General features: G+C 38.6%; 1 protein-coding gene across 1 annotated transcript in view; it reads left to right on the forward strand.

The window, feature by feature from the left end:
- Positions 1-21,281, forward strand: part of SVEP1 (sushi, von Willebrand factor type A, EGF and pentraxin domain containing 1) — a 183,517-nt gene that overhangs the window by 68,596 nt on the left and 93,640 nt on the right. The window contains 5 exon segments of the mRNA XM_032636134.1: positions 4,308-4,487; positions 10,841-11,038; positions 13,818-13,936; positions 16,705-16,834; positions 20,582-20,689. Of these exon segments, the coding sequence (XP_032492025.1) occupies positions 4,308-4,487; positions 10,841-11,038; positions 13,818-13,936; positions 16,705-16,834; positions 20,582-20,689 (735 nt within the window).

Consider the following 21,281-nt stretch of genomic DNA (forward strand, 5'->3'; position numbering starts at 1 on the left):
TCTTTCTAAAAGTGAGGCGGAAATGAAAGACCAGTGTAAAATATAAAGCCTTTTACAAATTTCATGTTACATCCTAAATGTTTTGTAGGGTTAAATAATAACTAATAGTCTTGATTCTTATTCCTCCTATACATTCTTCATTAAAACACTTACGCTCTGAATTTTATCTGAATTACACATTCCTTTCTAAACTAGTAAGGATTCCTTTGTGGTTTCTCAGTGATAACTAGCTAAACCACAACATGAAAGTAAAGTAAATTTTGTGATAGTATTTTTCCTGAGAAGAACGTTCAGGCAACAGTGAGAACCCTGCATTTAACATCAGATTTATTTTATTTTCAGTATAGAAGCTGTCAAAATTGGGAGAGTGACAGAAAGTGTAAATCTGAGAAAAAAATCTAACGAGTCTTTCCACTCAGAACCAGATCAAGTTCTCACATTGTCTGCTACCTAGTAGACCATTCTCTTGAAAGACTAAATTGCTGTTTTCTAAAAAGACTAAATAAATATTTAAGGATTGCTTTAACATGAATGTCAGTCAAACGTTTACTGCAGAAGTTTTCAGCTTATGGAAATAAAAATATTTTTGAAGTTGAAACTCATAAATAAGCATGTTCCTATCAAAAATGATAAAAATGGTCATTCTTGGTTGAAAAGGAGTATAAAATGTTTAAGAACTAAATAGGAATTATTACATATGCTTTGTTTTCCCTGAGGAGCAGTGCAAGTTTATTAAAACCAACACTTGAGAAGCAATGTAATTTGCATATGTGTGAAACACCGGCTCTAATCTACTATCAGTTCTCTTGAGAGATGTTGCAAGTTCATTTCGTCTCAAGTTGGAAAGCTGGAGTCATTTCAGCAGTTTATTGGATCAAAAGCAGTTGTTTAATGTGGTTTTCTGGATTTTCTATATCTTGATCATGGCAATTTGTCTCATTCACTTTTAATCCTACCTGGCTCTTGCCATTGTGATACGCCTGATGAGTGCCCTCAAGAAAAGTCAAACTATGGGAGGCAAAATATTTCTACACCCTTGATGGATACACTCAATAAAGGTTCTGCTTACATGGTGGACACACTCAATAACAATCAAAACGTGGAAGGCAAAATAATCCTGCTCCTTTGACTTTGGTCCAAACCATCCCAGTGATCGAAAGGCGAGGGCTTATGGTTTAACTTCTAATCTAATTCTTGAGTTTTCCCTAAGGAGTAATCAATCCTAAATGAATATTTCATGCACCCAATATTTATGTTCTGCCAACTAATATAATTTGAATGGGTTCCTTCAGAGCAGATTCTGTGAAACCGCGACTTCAGTTGAATACGCGCTGAATATTTTACCCCAACTTCCTTTCCTATTATTTGAAAGTTAAGCTTTCATCATAAGTCACTGCATGCTTCATATGAAAAATTGGCAAATGCATAAAAGAAGGAAAAAGACATCTTACCCAGGGTCTCAACAAAGTTCTTGAGTCCCAAGTGATTTTGTTCAAAAATATTTAGAGATCTCTCTGTTGTCTTGTGACCTTTAGTGTTGCAGGAGTGTTATCTGAGAGAAAAGTGAGATTTGTTCTTTGCAGGGGTTTTTGCTTTTCGTACAATGCCTGATGCTTATTGGATTATGTCTGTAAGCTATTAAAATGAGTATCCGCGCCCATCTGTTGGCATATTCAACAAGAATCCACTGTCTTGTGCTCTCCGTCTCTCTGTTTATGACCAGGATGTACATGCCATCTGACTGAAAGGGTGCACGGCCGTGGGTCTCTGCAGCCCCCCACCTCTCCCTCTCCCTTCCCTGCACTCTCCTTTGCCCATCCTCTTCCATGTCTCCCCCTCCCCTCCTCTTCCTCTCTATCACCTGCCTTTCTCCTCTCCTTCTCTTCCCTTTCTTCTCCCCTCTCCTTATTCTCCCCCTTTCTTTCCTCCTTTACTGTCCTTCCTCCTTCTCCTGATTTGAAATCCTGATTGGAGTGGGTCTAAGCTAGAACTGGAGGAAAAGAAGTGTAGAAAGAGTATAAACTCTTTAGAGATAATTTTACCTAAAGAAGAACACATAATTGGGGGCTCCAGTAGGGTATAGAATTTGATGGAGTTGAAGCTCTTGAGGGAATAATCTAGGAAGATAGGAGGTCGTTGTCAGAGGAGGGTGCGTGGATTGGTGCTGGCAAGGTCTAGAGGGTAAGGCAGTGGAGGGGAGGCTGAAATAAGGTGAAGGATGTGGTTATTGGTGAAGAAGAGGTGAGGAATATGACTCTGGGGTATTGGAATGATCATCTACATAGATCATGAAATCACCAGCTTTGTGTGTGTGTGTGTGTGTGTGTGTGTGTACGTGCACACACGTGCCAGAGAGAGAGAGAGAGAGAGAGAAAAATATAAAATCATTAAAGAATGAGAAGTGGCCAAAGGGTCAACAGGCAACTGGGGAGCGGGGTTGGGGGGAAGGGACGTTTTTCCTCCCTCCAGGGAGCTGGAGGTGTTTAGGAAGAAGAAAGAGAATGATCTGGGAAGGCAGTAAAGAGCAGGTCCTGTCTATAAGAGACAATAAGATATTTTACTAGGATGAGAAAGTAAGGAAAAGTTCCTAAGAGAAGTCTAGGATAGGACGGGATTTATTGAGGACTGATCATGTATTCCAGAGGGCAGGTGCATGAGTTTGTGAGTTAGAGTTGGATCAGAGCTGTGTGGGGATGACCCTGGTAGATGAAGTGATTGTCCTGAACAAGAATATAGGGCCTGCTGGAATTGACTGAGATGTACTCTGAGGCACCCTATGGGATTTGGGTGGGCTAGGCGGTGGTAGACTCTTGCCGGAACTCAGAGCACAGATGTCATTTGGGAACCTGCGGGAGCAGCCCGAGTACCTTCTTGTAGCTTCTCTGATGCAGCGTTGAGGCAGGAGCGGCAGCGCTGGGGAAACGCACAGTTCTCTGGACAACCCATGGCACTTCTGCTGCTGGTGGCGCTGAGGCTGGCTGAGGCACAGGGCCCTTTCCAGCCTCCAGAGCTTAGTAAATACTCTTCTAGCTCCTTTTTCATGGTGGTTTCGGAGTCAATAGAGAAAGGAAGTATATCACCAGTTGTAACCTGGTCACTTCTCAGACCAGGGGAACATGATCCGGGCTCACAGGCTCTACCCCTGAGCAAGGTTGGAACACACACAAATCCCATGAGCTGAAAGAGGCGAAAGAGCTTCCCTTGGAAAATTAACAAAGGGAAAATGAACGGATGCTGGGCAGAGGGAATTAGGGTTTGCGTACACCTACTGGTATCAATGACCCAAATAACTGGGTCATAAGACAATTAAGGGTTTGTTTTTCTCTCACCTGAAGGGACAGAAGTAGGTAATCCAAAACTGCTGTGATAGCTCATTGTCATCAGAGACCCAGGCTCCTTTGAGTTTTTTGCTCTACCATCTTAGTGCATGAGACTTACCCTGTAATATGCTGGGGCCCTATCCTTCATGTCTGTATTTCAGGACAAAGAAGGAGGAAGAGGGGAAGGCAGAAAAGGTACTCTCTCAACTGAGACAGTCCCCACTCAAAAGCTTTTCCAGAAGTCCCATACAACCTTAGCGTATATGTCACTGGCTCTCATTTGTTGCGATGGAGGTGGAGAATTGTTATCTTCTAGCTGTGCCTGTCACTATGCTGAATAAAACTGGGAGGACTGGTTATTGGGTGGGCAACTAGCAGTCTCTGCCGTAGCAGCAAAAACAGACAAAACAATGGTAACGCATAAGTCAATATTCTCATCGTGAGCTAGGATTTGCAGGAAGCGTCTGGGAAGAAAGGGGTGAAAAAGCTAAAAGGACCAGAATTGTGGCTAGAGTAGAATGCTGGAGTTCAAGATTGCAGAGGCTGAGCAGCCGTCAAGGCTCTGGGATCATTAAAAATCCCAGGATATGCCCATGAGGTCTGAAAACGGAAGTGAACCTGATCTGTGTCCTGGGAAAGACCCCTTCCTTTGGTTAGAACGTAGCCTGGAGAATCACAGCAAAGGCCCAGCTGAGGGCTGCAGGGACCTCCCTTTGTAAACCATCCCCAGTCTCCAGCCATCATTGTCCATTTAGGGCCAGACTCCTTAAACAGCTTAAGTTTCCCACCGGTAGACGGAGGTGGAACACAGTGATGTTGTTTAGGCCATGCATTTGATAAAACATAGGCTTTTAATTATCCCATACTAACTCAAAATACAATGGTGTGTTATTTACTGTTTGTAATGTGTAGGCCTTATTAAATTTATAATTATTATCTTTGTCCTCATTGAGTAGAATATGATCTAATTGTTTTCATTTCACATAGTGAGAACATGCCCTCGTCTCCGCCAACCCAAACATGGCCGCCTCAGCTGTTCTACCGGAGAACTGTCCTATAGGACAGTGTGTTTGGTCACCTGTGATGAAGGGTACAGACTAGAAGGAAGTGCTAGGCTTACCTGCCAAGTAAACGCCCAGTGGGATGGTCTAGAACCCCGGTGTGTGGGTAAGTTCTTAGAAGGCATGGTGCCTTGGATGGGTCATTTCTCTTGCTCTCTGGTTTCTCCTGTTTTCTGTGAAGACCTAGAACTAAAAACTGACTCATTATGGGTATAAATACACATCCATATGTATAGGTATATGGCGCTGTAGATACATGAACAAATATGTAGCTTTATTCTCCTCCACTGGTAAAAAGACTTCTCACCACAATCCAGTTTTCCGAATCCCTAAAGTTTACAGCTTCAAATGGTAATGATTTTTGTTTTAATTGGGGCAAATTTGGATGGATTTTTTTAACAGCAAATGCTGTGTAATTCCCTCAGTTTTTAAAACACAATTTACCTTTACCTTGTTGATGAAAGGACAAAATTATGTTAAGATGGGCCGTAAAATTCTCTTTCATCAGAAGATTTTCTGCCTTGTCCTTCACTAAGAGTTGTGACATATCATACCTGAAATTGGGTCCAGAATGAATAATCTCAGTAGCTCTTCCAGTTTGCTGCATCTGTTGAAACATTAACGATGGTAATAATGATGATGATGAAATGATAATAACTACCATTAGTGAACCCTTACTATGTGTCAGATACAGTATACCTGGGAGTGCTAACAGGTATGTCATTAAATGACCAACTTCCAAAATAGGAAGAAGAACTATATGTAGGGAATAAATTGAGGTATCCCAGGATCCTAGATAGGAAAACTAGGTACTATAACTATCTCTATTCTTTATAAATTGATTTACAGGTTTATTCTAGTATAATCTAGTATTGGATCCAGGGCTGATAATAAGGGAGGGTGTCACCAGAAAGGATATTGGGCTTTACTGAGGGGTTCAGTAACAGTCGTAGAGTTGACCCTCATGGTGCAAGCTCAGAAAACTTATAGGGGGGTATTATATATTTAAATAATAATTTAATAATAAAAATAACAAATAAAGTTTATTAACAATGAGATACTTGTCATGACTACTGAAAGACGTAGGCCTGACAGGCATTATATTTCCCTGGAGGCAGAAGCTACAAGGATTCCCAAACCACAAACAGACTTAGTTGGCATAAAACCAAGACAAAGGGAGTTAGCTTCTCCAGATAGTTCACAGAATTAAATGAAGATGATGGATCTATCCACCATAAAAAGGCTGCTTTGGCAATGGAACATTAAATCTCAATAAATCCCTTTAGTTGGAATGTTGTCTCCCAAGATTAGAATTTGTATCTAGATATTAATGTTTACTCCTGAGAATCATCTATTTCACTGGCTCCATAGATGAGCAGCTTTTCTTGTGAGGGACCCAGTCTTTTATTAAAAATGTAATACATTTAATAAGGTTACTCTGGAGTTATTCTTTAAAGAATTTAAATTTAATTATTAAGTTTAACTTAAAATTTTAAAATTCTTTAAACTTTAAGAATTCTCTTTAAAATTATTGCATACAGCTCTGTAATGATTTAAAGTGTATGTCAATCTTGGTAGATTTGAAGTATAACCATCGAAAGGAAATTATATCCTTATTTACAATTTATTGGGGAACAACTCACTGTAGCCCCCAAATTCTGACAATAACGATAATTACTATGAAATTTTCCACTTAAAAAATTGATAGACATAAATAGAAAGCGTATTGAAGAATAGATAGTTGCAAAACTGGAAGATTTTGAACATGAGGTACAATGAGGGAGAACTTATTCTCACCATCATAAGACAGATTATGAACCCACAGTGATTAAAATAGTACATTAATGGTACAAGGATGCACAGAACAATGGAAGCCAACATGGCTCAGAAACAAACATTATTTTTTGTAGAAGAATATAATATTCAATAAGGGAAATTTTAGGTATCAGTGGGGGAAAGAAGCTTATCTAAAAATTAGTCAGTTTTGACTCACCTCATTTTTAAAAATCACTAAGTTAATTTAACTGATTAATTAAATGAGGCAAATTAAGGAGTGAACTATAAGAAATAATATGGAGAAAATACGGATTTTAATGGAGAAGAACTTCATATAAATAAAAAGGACAATAGATTTGAATACATAAAGATGTAAATTTCTGTACTTCACGTGAATTCTCTGCATTATTAAAATGCAAACAAGAAAAAGTTATTTGAAACACATAAAAAAAAGTCAATGTCCTTAACATTTTCTGACATATGAAACTAGACCAAAACACAAAAATGTGAAGACTCCAATACAAAAAGAGAGAAAGGAAATGAATTAAATGAACAAAGGAGACGTTTTAAAAATACAATTAAAAAATAAACAATGAAATTGAGAAAATTCTAGAACCAAAGTTATGAGATATGGGTTAAATTATACACTGATAAAATTTCTTAGATATAAATATTTTCATTATTAAACAGGAAGAATGAAAATAACATTAAATTCAAAAGCTAGGAAAAGAACGATTGCAAGAGAAGTTGAAAGAAGTAAATAATAATAAAGGAAGATGAATTATAAAAGGAGATGGAATGCAGTAGAGTGGATAAGAGGAAAATCTTTGAATAAAGTAATAAAATAAATTTTAAAAAGAAAGAAAAACGCAAAACTAGAATTTTTCCAGGAAGCCATCACAAAGGAATACATGAGGTCTGAGGTTTTTATTTTATTTTATTTAAATATATTTATTATTTTTGGCTGCATTGGGTCTTCGTTGGTGCACATGGGCTTTCTCTAGTTGTGGTGAGCGGGGGCTACTCTATTTTAAAAAAAAATTTTTTTTTTTTAACATCTTTATTGGAGTATAATTGCTTTACAATGGTGTGTTAGTTTCTGCTTTATAACAAAGTGAATCAGTTATACATATACATATGTACCCATATCTCTTCCCTCTTGCGTCTCCCTCCCTCCCACCCTCCCTATCCCACCCCTCTAGGTGGTCACAAAGCACCGAGCTGATCTCCCTGTGCTATGTGGCTGTTCCCACTAGCTATCTATTTTACATTTGGTAGTGTATACATGTCCATGCCACTCTCTCACTTTGTCACAGCTTAGGGGGCTACTCTTCATTGCAGTGCATGGGCTTCTCATTGCTGTGGCTTCTCTTGTTGTGGAGCACGGGCTCTAGGTGCGCGGATTTCAGTAGCTGTGGCACGTGGGCTCAGTAGTTGTGGCTCACAGGCTCTAGAGCACAGGCTCAATAATTGTGGCGCACGGGCTTAGGTGCTCCACAGCATGTGGGGTCTTCCTGGACCAGGGATCGAACCCACGTCTCCTGCGTTGGCAGGCGGATTCTTAACCACTGCGTCACCAGGGAAGTCCCAGAGGTCTGAGATTTTTAAAGGAATAATAAAATACCATACAATACATTTATTATGCATGATTTTCTAAGAAAATGAAAATTATTAAATGAATCAAGAAAAAAAGTAGAAAAGCAAGTATATAGTTACCTATGGGTAATTTACAAAAAAAATGGAAATGTTATCAGAGTTTAATTACTCCTCCCAAAATGACTGAGGGATCAGTGAAACTCTTTCAAACTTTTAAAAAGCAGTAATTCTCATACCATGTAATTTGGCCCAGTTAGTGGAAAGTTAATCAGTTAGTACTATCAAACTAGTATTATTCTATTGCCAACCTGACAACTGTTACCAAGAAAGAAATACATATATATAGAAAGCTACGACAGCAAATATACTAGCAATCCACATTCAAAAGAATGGTCTGCCAAAACGAGTAGAGGTTTATCCTAGGAATGTAAGGAGGGTTTAAAATTAGGTACTCTATCAACGTAATAAATTACTTCATTATAAAAAATAGGAAAAATTCATACGGTTGCTCAGTATAAGATAAAAATGTATTATTATCATTTAAAACACATTTTTAATAGAACTCTAAGAAACTCATATTGATTACTGACATAATAAAAAAGTCCATCTTAAATCTGCATCCACTTATGGAAACAATGTAGACAGTCTTATTAAATCTGGAAAAAGAAAAGGATTCCAGAATCATCCGTATTATTTAGCATTGTTCTCTAAGCTTTAGCTCTTGTAATAAATCATAAGAGCTTAGAGGATTCAGAATCATCATTTGTAAACCTACGTGTCTACCTCCAAAAAAGAATGAACCTACTTAAAGACTGAGAGTTCATTAAAGTCATAAGAATATCAAACAACTCTTCTATATAAATGATAAACAGAATATATAGAGAAAAATCACATTCAAAAGATCTATAGAAAATATAAAATATGTAAGAATAACCTTAAACAGAAATGTGTGGAACCTGTATTACACAAACTACAAAATATTACTTACTGAAAGACAAAAAGAACACCTTAATGTTTTTATAAAATTTTATCAAACTGTAAGTTCTCTCCAAATATATGTGTACATAAAATGCAATATCATCCAATAGCCCAAAAGGGTTTTTCTTTTTTGCCCCCTTTTTGGAATTGGGGATTGACTCCAGGATTCATCTGGAAGAATGTGTAGGCAAAACTCACTGAAATAAGATTGAAAGGGAAGAGTAATAAAGAGTAGTAAAAAGAAAGTAGCTCTACTGGGTTTTAAAATATATACTAAAACTGCAAAAATGAAGAGTATGCAAGAATTGCCATCAGATCAATGGGACCGAATAGATTCCAAAACTTACGAGTTTCATGTATCATTAGGGAAGCATCATAGCTCAGTTGAGAAGATAAGATTTATTCAACTGATAATATAGGAAAATTGGCTAGCTCCTTGGGAAAAACAAAATGAAATTTTCATGTTTTTAATACACACCAGACACATAAATTCTTCATAGTTTTAAAAATATAAATTAGGGCTTCCCTGGTGGCGCGGTGGTTGGGAGTCTGCCTGCCGATGCGGCAGGACGCGGGTTCGTGCCCCGGTCCGGGAGGATCCCGCATGCCGCGGAGCGGCTGGGCCCGTGAGCCATGGCCGCTGGGCCTGCGCGTCCGGGGCCTGTGCTCCGCGGTGGGAGAGGCCGCGGCGGTGAGAGGCCCGCCTACCGCAAAAAAAAAAAAAAAATAAATAAATAAAAACTAAAACCATTAAAAGCTAGAAGAGAGTATAGTTAATATATGTAAGTGAATATTAACCCATGTATTAGGCATAAAAGCAATGGGAAAAGATTTTCCATTAGATTAGACTATATAAAAACTAAAGACATTCATTCAAAAGGTCATAAACAGTAAGAAAGAGAATATTAACAGGGAATAAAATCTTCAACAATTATGACAGCTAAAAGAATAATTTTCTAATTTATAAATAACATACCTGAATAAATGATTTAGAGTCCCATATAGTTGTTATATTTGAACCACAAATTTGGCTCTCATTTTCCTCTTGGTCAAAGCAAAATAGGAAGTCTGGGCAACCACGTGGTACATACTGTGCAAAAACAAAGAAACATACCAATTTCTCAGGAAAATTTGCTTTTGCTGACCGAGAGGTTTGAAAGCAGTCATTTCAGGGAGGAGGCATGGTTGTGGAATATTTTAGGAGCACACAGGTTCTGCTACTTACCAATTGGGTAGCCTCAGGAAAGTTAACTATGAGAGTTACTGTTACGTTCCAGCACTCTTGTTTGTAAGTGGGAATAATAACAACAGGCCTTACTGCATATGTTTAAATAGGTCTATCCTTGTAAAGCACTTAGAATAATGCCTGGCATATCACATGGGAAATACAGACTAAAGATGCCAGCAGTGCTCCCAGTAGAATCACTACTACAACAACAAACAAATGTGTAAATGGGGTCGTGTATGTGTGTGTGTGTGTGTGTGTGTGTGTGTGTGTGTGTGACACACACAGAGACACACGCCCTGCATTAAGTCCTAGTCTGATTTTCCATTCTATCTGCAGTCTACCTAATTCTACCTAATTCATCTGCTGTTCTTCATCTGTGCTGAAAATAACATCATTAAGAGTCAAGGCCCTAATTATGACACAGTGATTCTAGGGAGAGTGTAAAAACTATTCTCATGTGCTTGCTTAAAGATGGCACAAAAAAATTCATAAAATGGAGACTGATTGCTGAATTATCACTTATTCCATGAAAGATAGAACCTAATTCACTATTTTATACTTTGTAACCATAACGTAACATTCTGCAAACTGAATGAAGGTGCTCTAAGCAAATGATAAAAGTCACAGTGGGCATTGATTTAAGTACTAGTTAGAAATCTTTCAAGATTTTGATGCACCGGCAAAATAGCATGAGGTAACTAAAGAGATATGGTTGAGCATTATTTACAATACAGCATTTGTTTAGTGTCACATACAGACCTCATTTAGTGACTTATGTCAGTCCCATAGCAGACCAATTGTATTTTTCTCGAGTAAAGCGAATCTGTGACATTTGCAATCTGTGAGAACGCAAATAACATTTTCTTGCTCTCCTACAATAGAGCGCCACTGCTCCACCTTTCAGAAGCCCAAAGGTGTCATCGTGTCACCCCCCAACTGTGGCAAGCATCCAGCCAAACCTGGGACGATTTGTCAGCTAAGTTGCCACCAAGGATTCATTTTATCAGGAGGCAGAGAAGAAGTGAGGTGTACCACCTCCGGAAAATGGAGTGCCAAAGTTCAGACAGCTGCTTGTGAAGGTAGGTCCATACAATGGTCAGGTTATAAACCAAATTCTATATAATGACACATTGGTGCAGTGTGGGACTGTCCCTCTTTGCTACTTTTGCTGCAAATCTATGGTAAAAGGATAGATGTAACCCCAGAAAATGCTATGAAGATGTCTGTTACAAAATCATGGACTCACAAAATCCAGTTACAATGTACCAGGCAACAACAGAAGAAATAGAAAACTAAGGATGATATTAGAGCTGGAAATCAGGTTAAGTTTTCCATTGGGAGTTGAAGATCTTTGGGGAATTTCTGGCTCCTATAAAGCAGGTGAGATTAAGTTAATTTTTTTAAAAAAAGCAAGTCATCAGCCCTTTGAAACCTGCATCTCAGTACATTCACAAGAGAACATTGCCATCTTCCTAGCAACAAGAGCCGACTGCAGTGAAAAGGAGCTATTGAGAGCAAGAAAGAGTTCTTAGAAGTAAAAATATAAATGTCTCTAAGAGAAGGGTCGAAAAGTGGAGTGGATGTTGTTGAAAACAATATTAGTGATTTGACAAAGCAAACTGAGAATTCCTTCAGAATGGAGAACTGATAAACAAGGAACTTGAATATCCCAATGGATCAAGCCCAAAAGATGGAAGTTAAGGGATACCTGTGATAAATCGAGAAACCCCAATAAAGAGTTCCAGAAGCAGAGAGAGGATAAGGGACGGAGGAGAAGAATTTCCTCCCAGTAGAAGAAAGTTCCCCTGAGCTTCAGAAAGGCTTGAATTTTTTGATCCAAATAGCCTCAGACCTTGTTTATCTATTTTATATAAAATAGTATATATCTGTTAACCCCAAGCTCTTAATTTGTCCCTTCTCCCCAACAACAAGGTCCTACCAAGTAGCTCAGGGAACTATATTCAATATCTTGTAATAACCTATAATGGAAAAGAATCTGAAAATATATATATACATATATATGCGTATATATATGTGTGTATATATATATGTATGTATGTATAACTGAATCACTTTGCTGTATACCTGAAACTAACACAACATTGTAAATCAACTATACTTCAATAAAAAATAAAGTACCATTACCAGAGAAATAGAGTTTATTGATCCATGTTCAAGAAAACGGTGAGTAATGTGACTCCAAAAAAAAATAGGGGCTTCCCTGGTGGCTCAGGTGTTGGGAGTCCGCCTGCCAATGCAGGAGACACGGGTTCAAGCCCTGGCCCAGGAGGATCCCACATGCCGCTGAGCAGCTAGGCCAGTGCACCACAACTACTGAGCCTGTGCTCTGGAGCCCATGTACTGCAATACTGAAGCCTGTGTGCCTAGAGCCTGTGCTCCACAACAGGAAAGGCCACCGCAATGAAAGGTCCGTGCACCGCAACGGAGAGTAGCCCCCGCTTGCCACAACTAGAGAAAGCCCATGCGCAGCAACAAAGACCCAACTCAGTCAAAAATAAATTAATTAATTAAAAAAAATAGCCTCTGAATGTTGGGCAGGCATACTTTCACTACTCCCTGTGAAATTTCCAAGGTCCAAAGTTAAGGAGAAAATCTGGTTTCCAGAGAGAAAAGAGAAATTTCACAAAGGAAATAAGGATCAGACTCACACTACACTTCTCATTTATAACTCTAAATGCCAGAAGGAAATGTAGCAGTGTTCTAAGAATACAGAGGGAAAATAGATATAAACTTTAAATTCCAAATCCATTCAAGCTAATATTCAAGTGTAAAGGAAAAATAAAATACTGCTTTAGATTTTAAGAGTTAATATGCTAATGCATCTTTGTGGGGGAAAATTGTCTAAGTATTAGCCCCTCTGAGAAAAGGAAAATATAAATTGAATAAAATTTTAAAGGAACAAGAAGGTGAGACACAAATTAGATCAATTCGGATATATTCAGCTGCAAGTTACAGAAGACCTAATTTAACGTAACTTCAGAGGATTTATTATACCATGTAATGAGAACTTAGCTGTACAGTGACTGATGTGGCTATGTGGAATGTTACCACATCTAATTCAGTATCTGTACTGCAAAGTTTCACACTGCAAAAAATATCATTGGCTTTAATTTGTTGTTTGTTTTGCCAGTACATTTTAGCACACTAATTAATTCCATTTGACAGCATTTCCAGTGCAGTTCCTTCCTGCCACAGTCAACATTCATTTTTTCTGTCTCTTTATTGCATTCCAAAAATATTTATCAAACTCCTGTTATATGCCAGGAACTATATAATACAATGGGACAAGAGATATCCTGGCATTCAAAGAACTTAAAGTCTTTGGGAGGAGAAAATTTAATTTCAAAATGGCAAAACGAGTTATGGTTAGGAAGGACAGAGGGCCATGGGAACTTGTGGAGTGAGCACCTAAAATGGACCAGTGGGGTCAGAGAAGCTTCCTGAGGAGCTTGTGTCTAAGCTGAGAATTAAAGGACAAGTAGGGGTTTCCTGGGTAAAGGGGGAAGAGAGCATTGATTCAGGCAAATAAAAGGACATGGGCAAAGACCCAGGTATAAGAAGAACCATGGTGCTCTCGTGGGACTGAGAGTATTCGATGTGGAGACTGAGTTCTGGTAGGGGATTTGTCCCCTCTTAGGGGAGCAGGTACCAGTTCAGGAAGGGCTTCATAAGTCATCCTGAGATACATTATCCTGAAGGCAGTTGTAAATTCCAAATCAGTTAGGAATTGGGATGTAAAAAGCGAGTCACAGAGTATTAATATCTTTTTACCTCTCTCTTAAACGGCTTAGAATTACGCATTGATATATTAAGTGATTTGTGTATTTTCTGAATCAGATGTGGAAGCTCCTCAGATCAACTGTCCTGCGGACATAGAGGCTGAGACTCAGGAACAGCAAGACTCTGCTAATATCACTTGGCAAATCCCAACAGCTAAAGACAACTCTGGGGAAAAGGTAAGGTTTGAGCAAATATTTGCATCCTTTGTCAGATGGATTCTAAATACACTGCAAATATGTGTGCTGTTGAAAACTTACTAATTAATGATAGTGCCCTCTCTAGCTGTACTCATAAATGTTAATGCCCCATCTGATAGAAGAATGATCAGCCTTGAATTTTTCATTAGAAATTTCAGATGAAAATCTCAAAACGGAAACCCTTCATTCTGCGGATTCGTTGGCTGAGAATTCTTTGCCCCTTCCTAGGCTCTGAAGATCTTTTAAGAAAAAGAGAGATGGGGAATCAATCTTAGTTTCTATTTTTAAGCATATGTTTAAAAATATGATCCTGAAATGATTGCATATTGGCCAGTCTTAAGAAGATAACATCAGTGTTTCTTACTCAGCTTTTTTAAAACCAGCATTATTCAGAACACAGTATTTTAGTATAGTATATACAGTAGCTTGAGATAATTATCCATCAGATGCTAGGAAAGGAATTAGGAATTTAACACCCTCTTAAGTCTGTACTTTTACTGTTCACATACATGAAGATTCCCTTAAATGGTATATAGTTTTTACACCTGCATGTAAATATGTATGTAAGTTGTGTCATTCAAGGACTTGTGCCATTCAAGGACACACACACAATATGTTCTGATAATTGTGTTGAATAAACACAATATACTTTAAAGAATCAAGATAACTTTTTAAAAGTATATTATTAAATATAGTCATCACTCTGTATATTACGTCTCCAGGACTTACTTATTTTATAAGTGGAAGTTTGTACCTTTTGTCCACCTTCACCCCTTTTGAGCACCGCCATACCCCTCTTCTGGCAACCACCAAACTGTTCTCCGTATCTGTGATCTTTTTTTTTTTCCTGCCACTTATTAGCGAGATCATATGGTATTTATCTTTAGGTAACCAAAGACAAGGTAACTTTAAAATCTGATTTTAAAAGTGTAAATGTAAATTGTAGTACTTACTATACTGTAGGTGATGTGTGCGTTGAGTGCTCCCTCGTGTGTAGTTTCCACATTCTATAAGAGGCCCATGAAAACATGCATTGTCATCATTATCACCATCATCCTGGTCATTGTCATCAAATACTAAGAAGAGTGCAGGGACATACTTCAGGATCCATGAGAATTTAGACAAAATGTAGCACCTGTGTGTTGAAATATTTTTTCAAAATACAGTGGAAAAAACCAATGGATTTGACCTCAAAAGTATTTCTCAATTTTTAAAAATAAATTTATTTTTTTAATTATTTATTTTTGGCTGCGTTGGGTCTTCGTTGCTGTGCGTGGGCTTTCTCTAGTTGCGGTGAGTGGGGGCTACTCTCTGTTACTGGCGGGCTTCTCCTTATGGTGGCTCCTCTTGTTGCGGAGCATGGGTTCTAGGTGCACGGGCTTCAGTAGTTGTGGTGCCTGGGCTCAGTCGTTGTGGCTCGTGGGCTCTAGAGCACAGGCTCAGTAGTTGTGGCACATGGGCTTAGTTGCTCCACAGCATGTGGGATCTTCCCACACCAGGGGTCGAACCCATATCCCCTGCATTGGCAGGTGGATTCTTAACTACTGCGCCACCGGGGAAGTGCCTCTATTTGTATTTTTAATAGTTCTCTAGCAAACTAGAGAAAAATGCTTCAAATATGTCAAATGTTAGAATGTTTATTACATCAATATTAATATAAATTTATCTTTATCACATTATAATTTTCAAACGGACTAAGAAGGCAGACATATGGTTCAAAAAGGGAAGAATAATCTATATCATGCAATCATATGAGAATTTAATCTTACCGTAAGACATTAAGAAACTGCAAATTAAAACAATGACCTCATGCCATATTTTTGATTTACCAAAAGGTAATGATATTTAATATAGATCAGAGAACTTTGAATGGGAACTTTGACAATGATACTATCAATGGGAATGCAAATACTAACTAATACTAACAATGGGACTAGCAATGGGAATGCAAATACTAACAATGGGAATGCAAATTTTTACCGTGATCTGGGAAATAAATTTTGTATTATCTATCAATAAAATGCTAATGACTTTGAGGTTAATAATTCTGTTTCTGGAAATTTATTATAAGGACATAATAAAAATATTTTTAAATTATCTGTACAAAACTGTTATCGTAGTGCTGCTTACAACATTAAAATTTGGGACCAATTTAAATGTGCTTGAATAGATTTTTCTTTTAAAAAATTGCCATGTATTTATTATATAGGTTATAAAGATATTTAAGAGTCATAAGTTCTAAAAACTATGTAAGAGCATAAAAAATGTTTTAAGATATTATGTTTAATAAAAAAGGAACAACATTTCGGGGGCTTGCCTGGAGGCGCAGTGGTTGAGAGTCCGCCTGCCGATGCAGGGGACACAGGTTCGTGTCCCGGTCCAGGAGGATCCCACATGCTGCTCCGCGGCTGGGCCCGTGAGCCGTGGCCGCTAAGCCTGCGCGTCTGGAGCCTGTGCTCCGCAGCGGGAGAGGACACAGCAGTGAGAGGCCCACGTACTGCAAAAAAAAAAAAAAAAAAAAAAAAAAAAAAGGAACAACATTTCATATGTATCCCAACTCTATAAACCATATAGATAAATAGTCTAGAAAGAAGTATACCAAAGGCTATGTCTGATTTTTTTTTTCCTTTTTGCTATACATAAAATATTGTGTCTTTTTTACTTCTTTGCTAATAATATATAAACCAAAAAATAATAAAAGTACTATTAATATTAACTTTAACTTTCCTGATATTTCTCTCCAATAGGTGTCAATCCACGTTCATCCAGCTTTTACCCCACCTTATCTTTTCCCAATTGGAGATGTTGCTATCACGTACACAGCAACTGACCTATCCAGCAACCAAGCCAGCTGCACTTTCCATATCAAGGTTATTGGTAAGTCTTCAAATTACTTGGGTAGGTTTGTGAAAATAATCCAGTGCCCCCAAAGACTTTCCTTCTCCTTTATCTTCAACAACTCCTTTCTCACTGATTCTTCCTTCTGTCATTGAAGCCACTTCCTCTTTGAAACCTATGTACCCTTTAATTATCACTCTGTCTCTTTGACCCCTTCCGATATGAGCCTTTTGAAAAGTTCCCAATGGTTGCCATCTCTTTTGGCTTAACTGCCATTTATTCTCAAAGTCACTCAAGTCTGGCTTCTGTCTCCTTCACTCATAGAAACTACTTTCATCAAGGTTACGGTGATCTCTAGAGCTAATCCTACTGCACGCTTTTTAGTCCTTATTTGACATGTTTCCATAGATTTTACATTATTAACCATGCTCGCTTTATCAAAACTGCCTCCTTCCATAGCTTCTCTGACACCAGTCTTTCTGGTTTTTTTCCCCCATTATTCTCATTTTTCCTCCTTGATTGCTTTTTTAGGCTTCTCTTCCTCAGACCAACTCTCAAATGTGGATCATCCCCAGGATTCCGGCCTTGGCCCTCTTCTCTTTCTCTCTCTCTAGTTTTCCTGGTAATTTTGTTAACTGACAGCTCCCAGATTTCTATCTCCAGCTCAGATTTCTCTTCTGAAATTCAGAGCAGTACATAATACTGCCTACCGACTTTCCCACGTGGATGCCCCACAGGCACTTCAAACTCACCCGAACCTAAAATATTTCTTAGCTCAGAAAATGGAGTGAAGACCTAGCTACCATGCAGAAATCTGGAAGTCATTCTTGATTCCTCTCCCTCCATCACCAACATCTAATACCTCATCAGGTTCTACTGGTTTCATCTCCTTAGTATCTCTGAAATCTGTCCCAGTCTCTCCATCCTCACATCCCACTGCTATACATCACTCCTTCTTTTTAATTTTACTTTATTGTTTTGGTTTGGTTTACTCCATCATCTCCCGATTGGTGTTTGTGCTTTCAATCAATTCAGTAGATAGCAGATACCCACCAGCAAGACTTAATACGTGGAGAATATATGAAGCGGTCTGTAGCACTCAGGAGCACAGACTCTGAACCCAAACTGCTTGACTCCACAGCCAGCTCTCCCACTTAAGGCAGTGTAACCAGTCACCTCTCTGTGCCTCAGTTTCTTCATCCAGAAATAGAATTAATAAATATATTACCTTATAGGGTTATTGTGAGATTTTTGATTAGTTAAGATATACAAACTGCTCAAGGTAGTGCCTGACACATTAAGCTCTGTGTAAATATACTAACATTTTTGTATTTTGGTCTCAGGTGTATTTTTAATGTTTATTTTAAAATTCAGTACATTAAATTCATTTCATTGTAAGACTTTTACGTAACCTCTTGAAATAGCCAATGTGTATCACACTGGCTTCTTACCCTAGAAGTGATAGGTTTTGGTGAAAGTAGATAAAAAGACTCATATGAAAGTCAGTCTAGTTCATGTCGTAGTGCTTAGTTGTTTTTAATTGCTTTTTCAAGGTTGTTTTAAGCATGAATTTTATCAGTCACGTGAAAAATATGTTGGGTTTGTTTTTATGGCGCTGTGATTTTAAACATGAAAATGTGATTCAAGAGTTTGCCAAGTTTTCGTTTTTCACAATGAAGAGTCAGCATGATGAAATGTCAAAAGTGTACTCGAGTGTCTAGCTAGACACTAGCTGAATTTTCAAATTATGAAAGAGAGAGGAAATGGGAGGGAGGAGGGGACAGGAGAAGGAGGGGGAAAGAGAGAATGGGAGAGAAAGGGAGGGGGAGAGAGAGACACAGAAAATATTCCAAAGCCTACATTTTCTTGTTTTCCTCAGATGAGGGGTCGTGTTGGTGTCTTAATGATAAATGAGAGGAAACAGGAACGCTTTTGCTTAACATTCCACAGAGTGCTGCCTCGCTTGCTTTGAACGGATTTTCTCTCCCTCGTGGAGACAATGCATCTGGCTGGTCCCTCCAATTCTTTGACAGTCATTGGCCTCGTCTTACTGCTCTCCTGTCCCTGAACTTCAACTTTAAACTGTTTGGCTAAAATCAGATAAATTTAGAAAATCTTGGAACTATTTCATCTGCAACTTCTTTTGGGAAAATAGTAAATACTGTCGGATTTGTAAGTTTCACTGTGAATAGGCTTGATGCAGCATTCTGGAGGTGCACTGACCTCCTACGAGCGTTCCTTCATTCTTGTCTTTATTCAGCAACTTTTTCTGAGCATCTTTTATGGGCCAGGTGCCCTGCTAGGCCATGGAGACCTAACTGTGAGCAAAGGAGGCTCCACTGCTGGTTGACAGAGTTTACAGCCTAGGGAGGTAGTAAACCAAAGATCCTGTACTAAGGAAATGACAAACATGAGGAAGAGAGAAAAACTGAACATTTATTCGTAAGACTTAGCTTAAAACAAAAATCTATATATTCTCCAGAGGTAGAGCTCATTTAATTTCAGAATTATATGTTTCCGTATGTCATTGATAGTATATCATCCTAGTCTTGAGGTCTATGACTACAATTTACCAGCTTAATGACCTAAGGCAAGTCTCTTAAATTTGCCTGGTTTCAGATTCCTTACCTATATAATTAGAAAAGAAGTATTCGTCCCTCAAAGGCATGTTGTTACAAATAGAAGGACATTTCAAAAGTGTAAACATTAATAGTTATGTTAAAATTTCCTCCTTTACACCTTCTTTTTTTTTTTTTTTTTTTTTTTGCTGTACGCGGGTCTCTCACTGTTGTGGCCTCTCCCGTTGCGGAGCACAGGCTCCGGACGCGCAGGCTCAGCGGCCATGGCTCACGGGCCCAGCCGCTCCGCGGCACGTGGGATCTTCCCGGACCGGGGCACGAACCTGTGTCCCCTGCATCGGCAGGCGGACTCTCAACCGCTGCGCCACCAGGGAAGCCCCCTCCTTTACACCTTCTTTGTTGTCCTTTACTGACATCCTAAAAATTCTACCACATTCCGTCAGAGCTTTGAAACCTGGCTTATCCGTGCCGCCACCTCAAACCCCTCCTTCAGTGTACATTACAGTACCCAGCAACAGACTCACAGTTCTTTCATTTCTACCACGGCTTTCACCCCCTCTCCACTGTAGCCCCCCATTCCCATGTCCACACCCTGTTCTTTGTCTTTCCCTGGAATTTATCAGCCTTAGGAATCTTAGACTCCAGTGTCCCATCTATGGACATAACCTCCTGGCCTTCCAACAATACAACATCCTCACTTACATCTTACGTATTCTACAGCATGACTCGGATCTCTGCCCATTGGTCCTTCCATTTAGCATCTATCAGCCCTTCCGTTAAGAGGAGGATCGTGGGAATGATCCCAGTGAAATGACTGCTTTGGTCATTTCACGCCTTCCAATTATCTGGGAAGGTTTTCTACACTTCTAGGTGGGTCAGCTCAACTACCAGTGGCGAAACTCACAAATTAAATGCTCACCGTATCCTGAATTTGCCTTTCATACTGCTATGCTCATGGTGATTTTAGCAATCTGGTATTCCTTCTTCAACAGGCAGAGGGAAGTATAGCAAGAATCAGCTTTTTCTTTTGATGTTGAGGTCAGGGATGAAGCATACCTCATCATCAAAGGGGCCCCAGGGCCAGCCTTATGTCTAACAAGGTCAAGGTTCTCTGCCAGCACAAGTAGACTCTGGTTCTCTCTTGCAGCCTTCCTCACCAGTTGTGAACATCAGTTGTGACTTCATTCTCTGATTTCATGTTCTTTAGATGTAGAACCACCTAGCATAGACTGGTGCAGATCCCCACCTCCAGTCCAGGTCTCCGAGAAGGGGCACGCTGCCACCTGGGATGAGCCTCAGTTCTCGGACAACTCAGGTGAGAACGCAGAGATTGTGTTCTCAGTGTGTTACCGCCAAATTATACTTTATTTTAAAAAGCTTTTAAAAAGGTAGAAGAGAAATGCAAAGCAAATTACATCGAAATAGAATGAATAATTATATAAGGTAATATGTTTTAATGCTAGGATAAGTATACATAATTTAACATTATTAATCTTACCTATTCATGGCGTTTCCTTTCATTCAATATTCAGTGGACATTATTAAACGTGTACAAGGTGTTTTATTTGAAAGTGTTCTAATAAATTCATCGAGTCTCTAAGCTTCCATTGCCCTAAAGACATAAACTATGCATCCTATTGGTAAATCTAACGCAGTTCTATGTTTTCATACTCAGTTCTTAAACATTTGTCAAACAAGTTATAAAAATTCATGGGAAAACAGAAAAAAATGGGCTAATATAGCTGAAGTTCACTTTAAAACTTTGACCAAAACCCCGGAAACAATAAGAATGCAAGTTAAATAGATTACTTAATTAAATTTCCAGTATTCACAGAGACTGACCTATTCAAGGAAGATAATTTATTTAGTAAGAATGCCTTAATTCAATAGGTTTTTGAGTCAACAAT

The sequence above is a fragment of the Phocoena sinus genome, chromosome 6, assembly GCF_008692025.1.
Source record: "Phocoena sinus isolate mPhoSin1 chromosome 6, mPhoSin1.pri, whole genome shotgun sequence".
In the NCBI taxonomy this organism is placed as follows: domain Eukaryota; kingdom Metazoa; phylum Chordata; class Mammalia; order Artiodactyla; family Phocoenidae; genus Phocoena; species Phocoena sinus.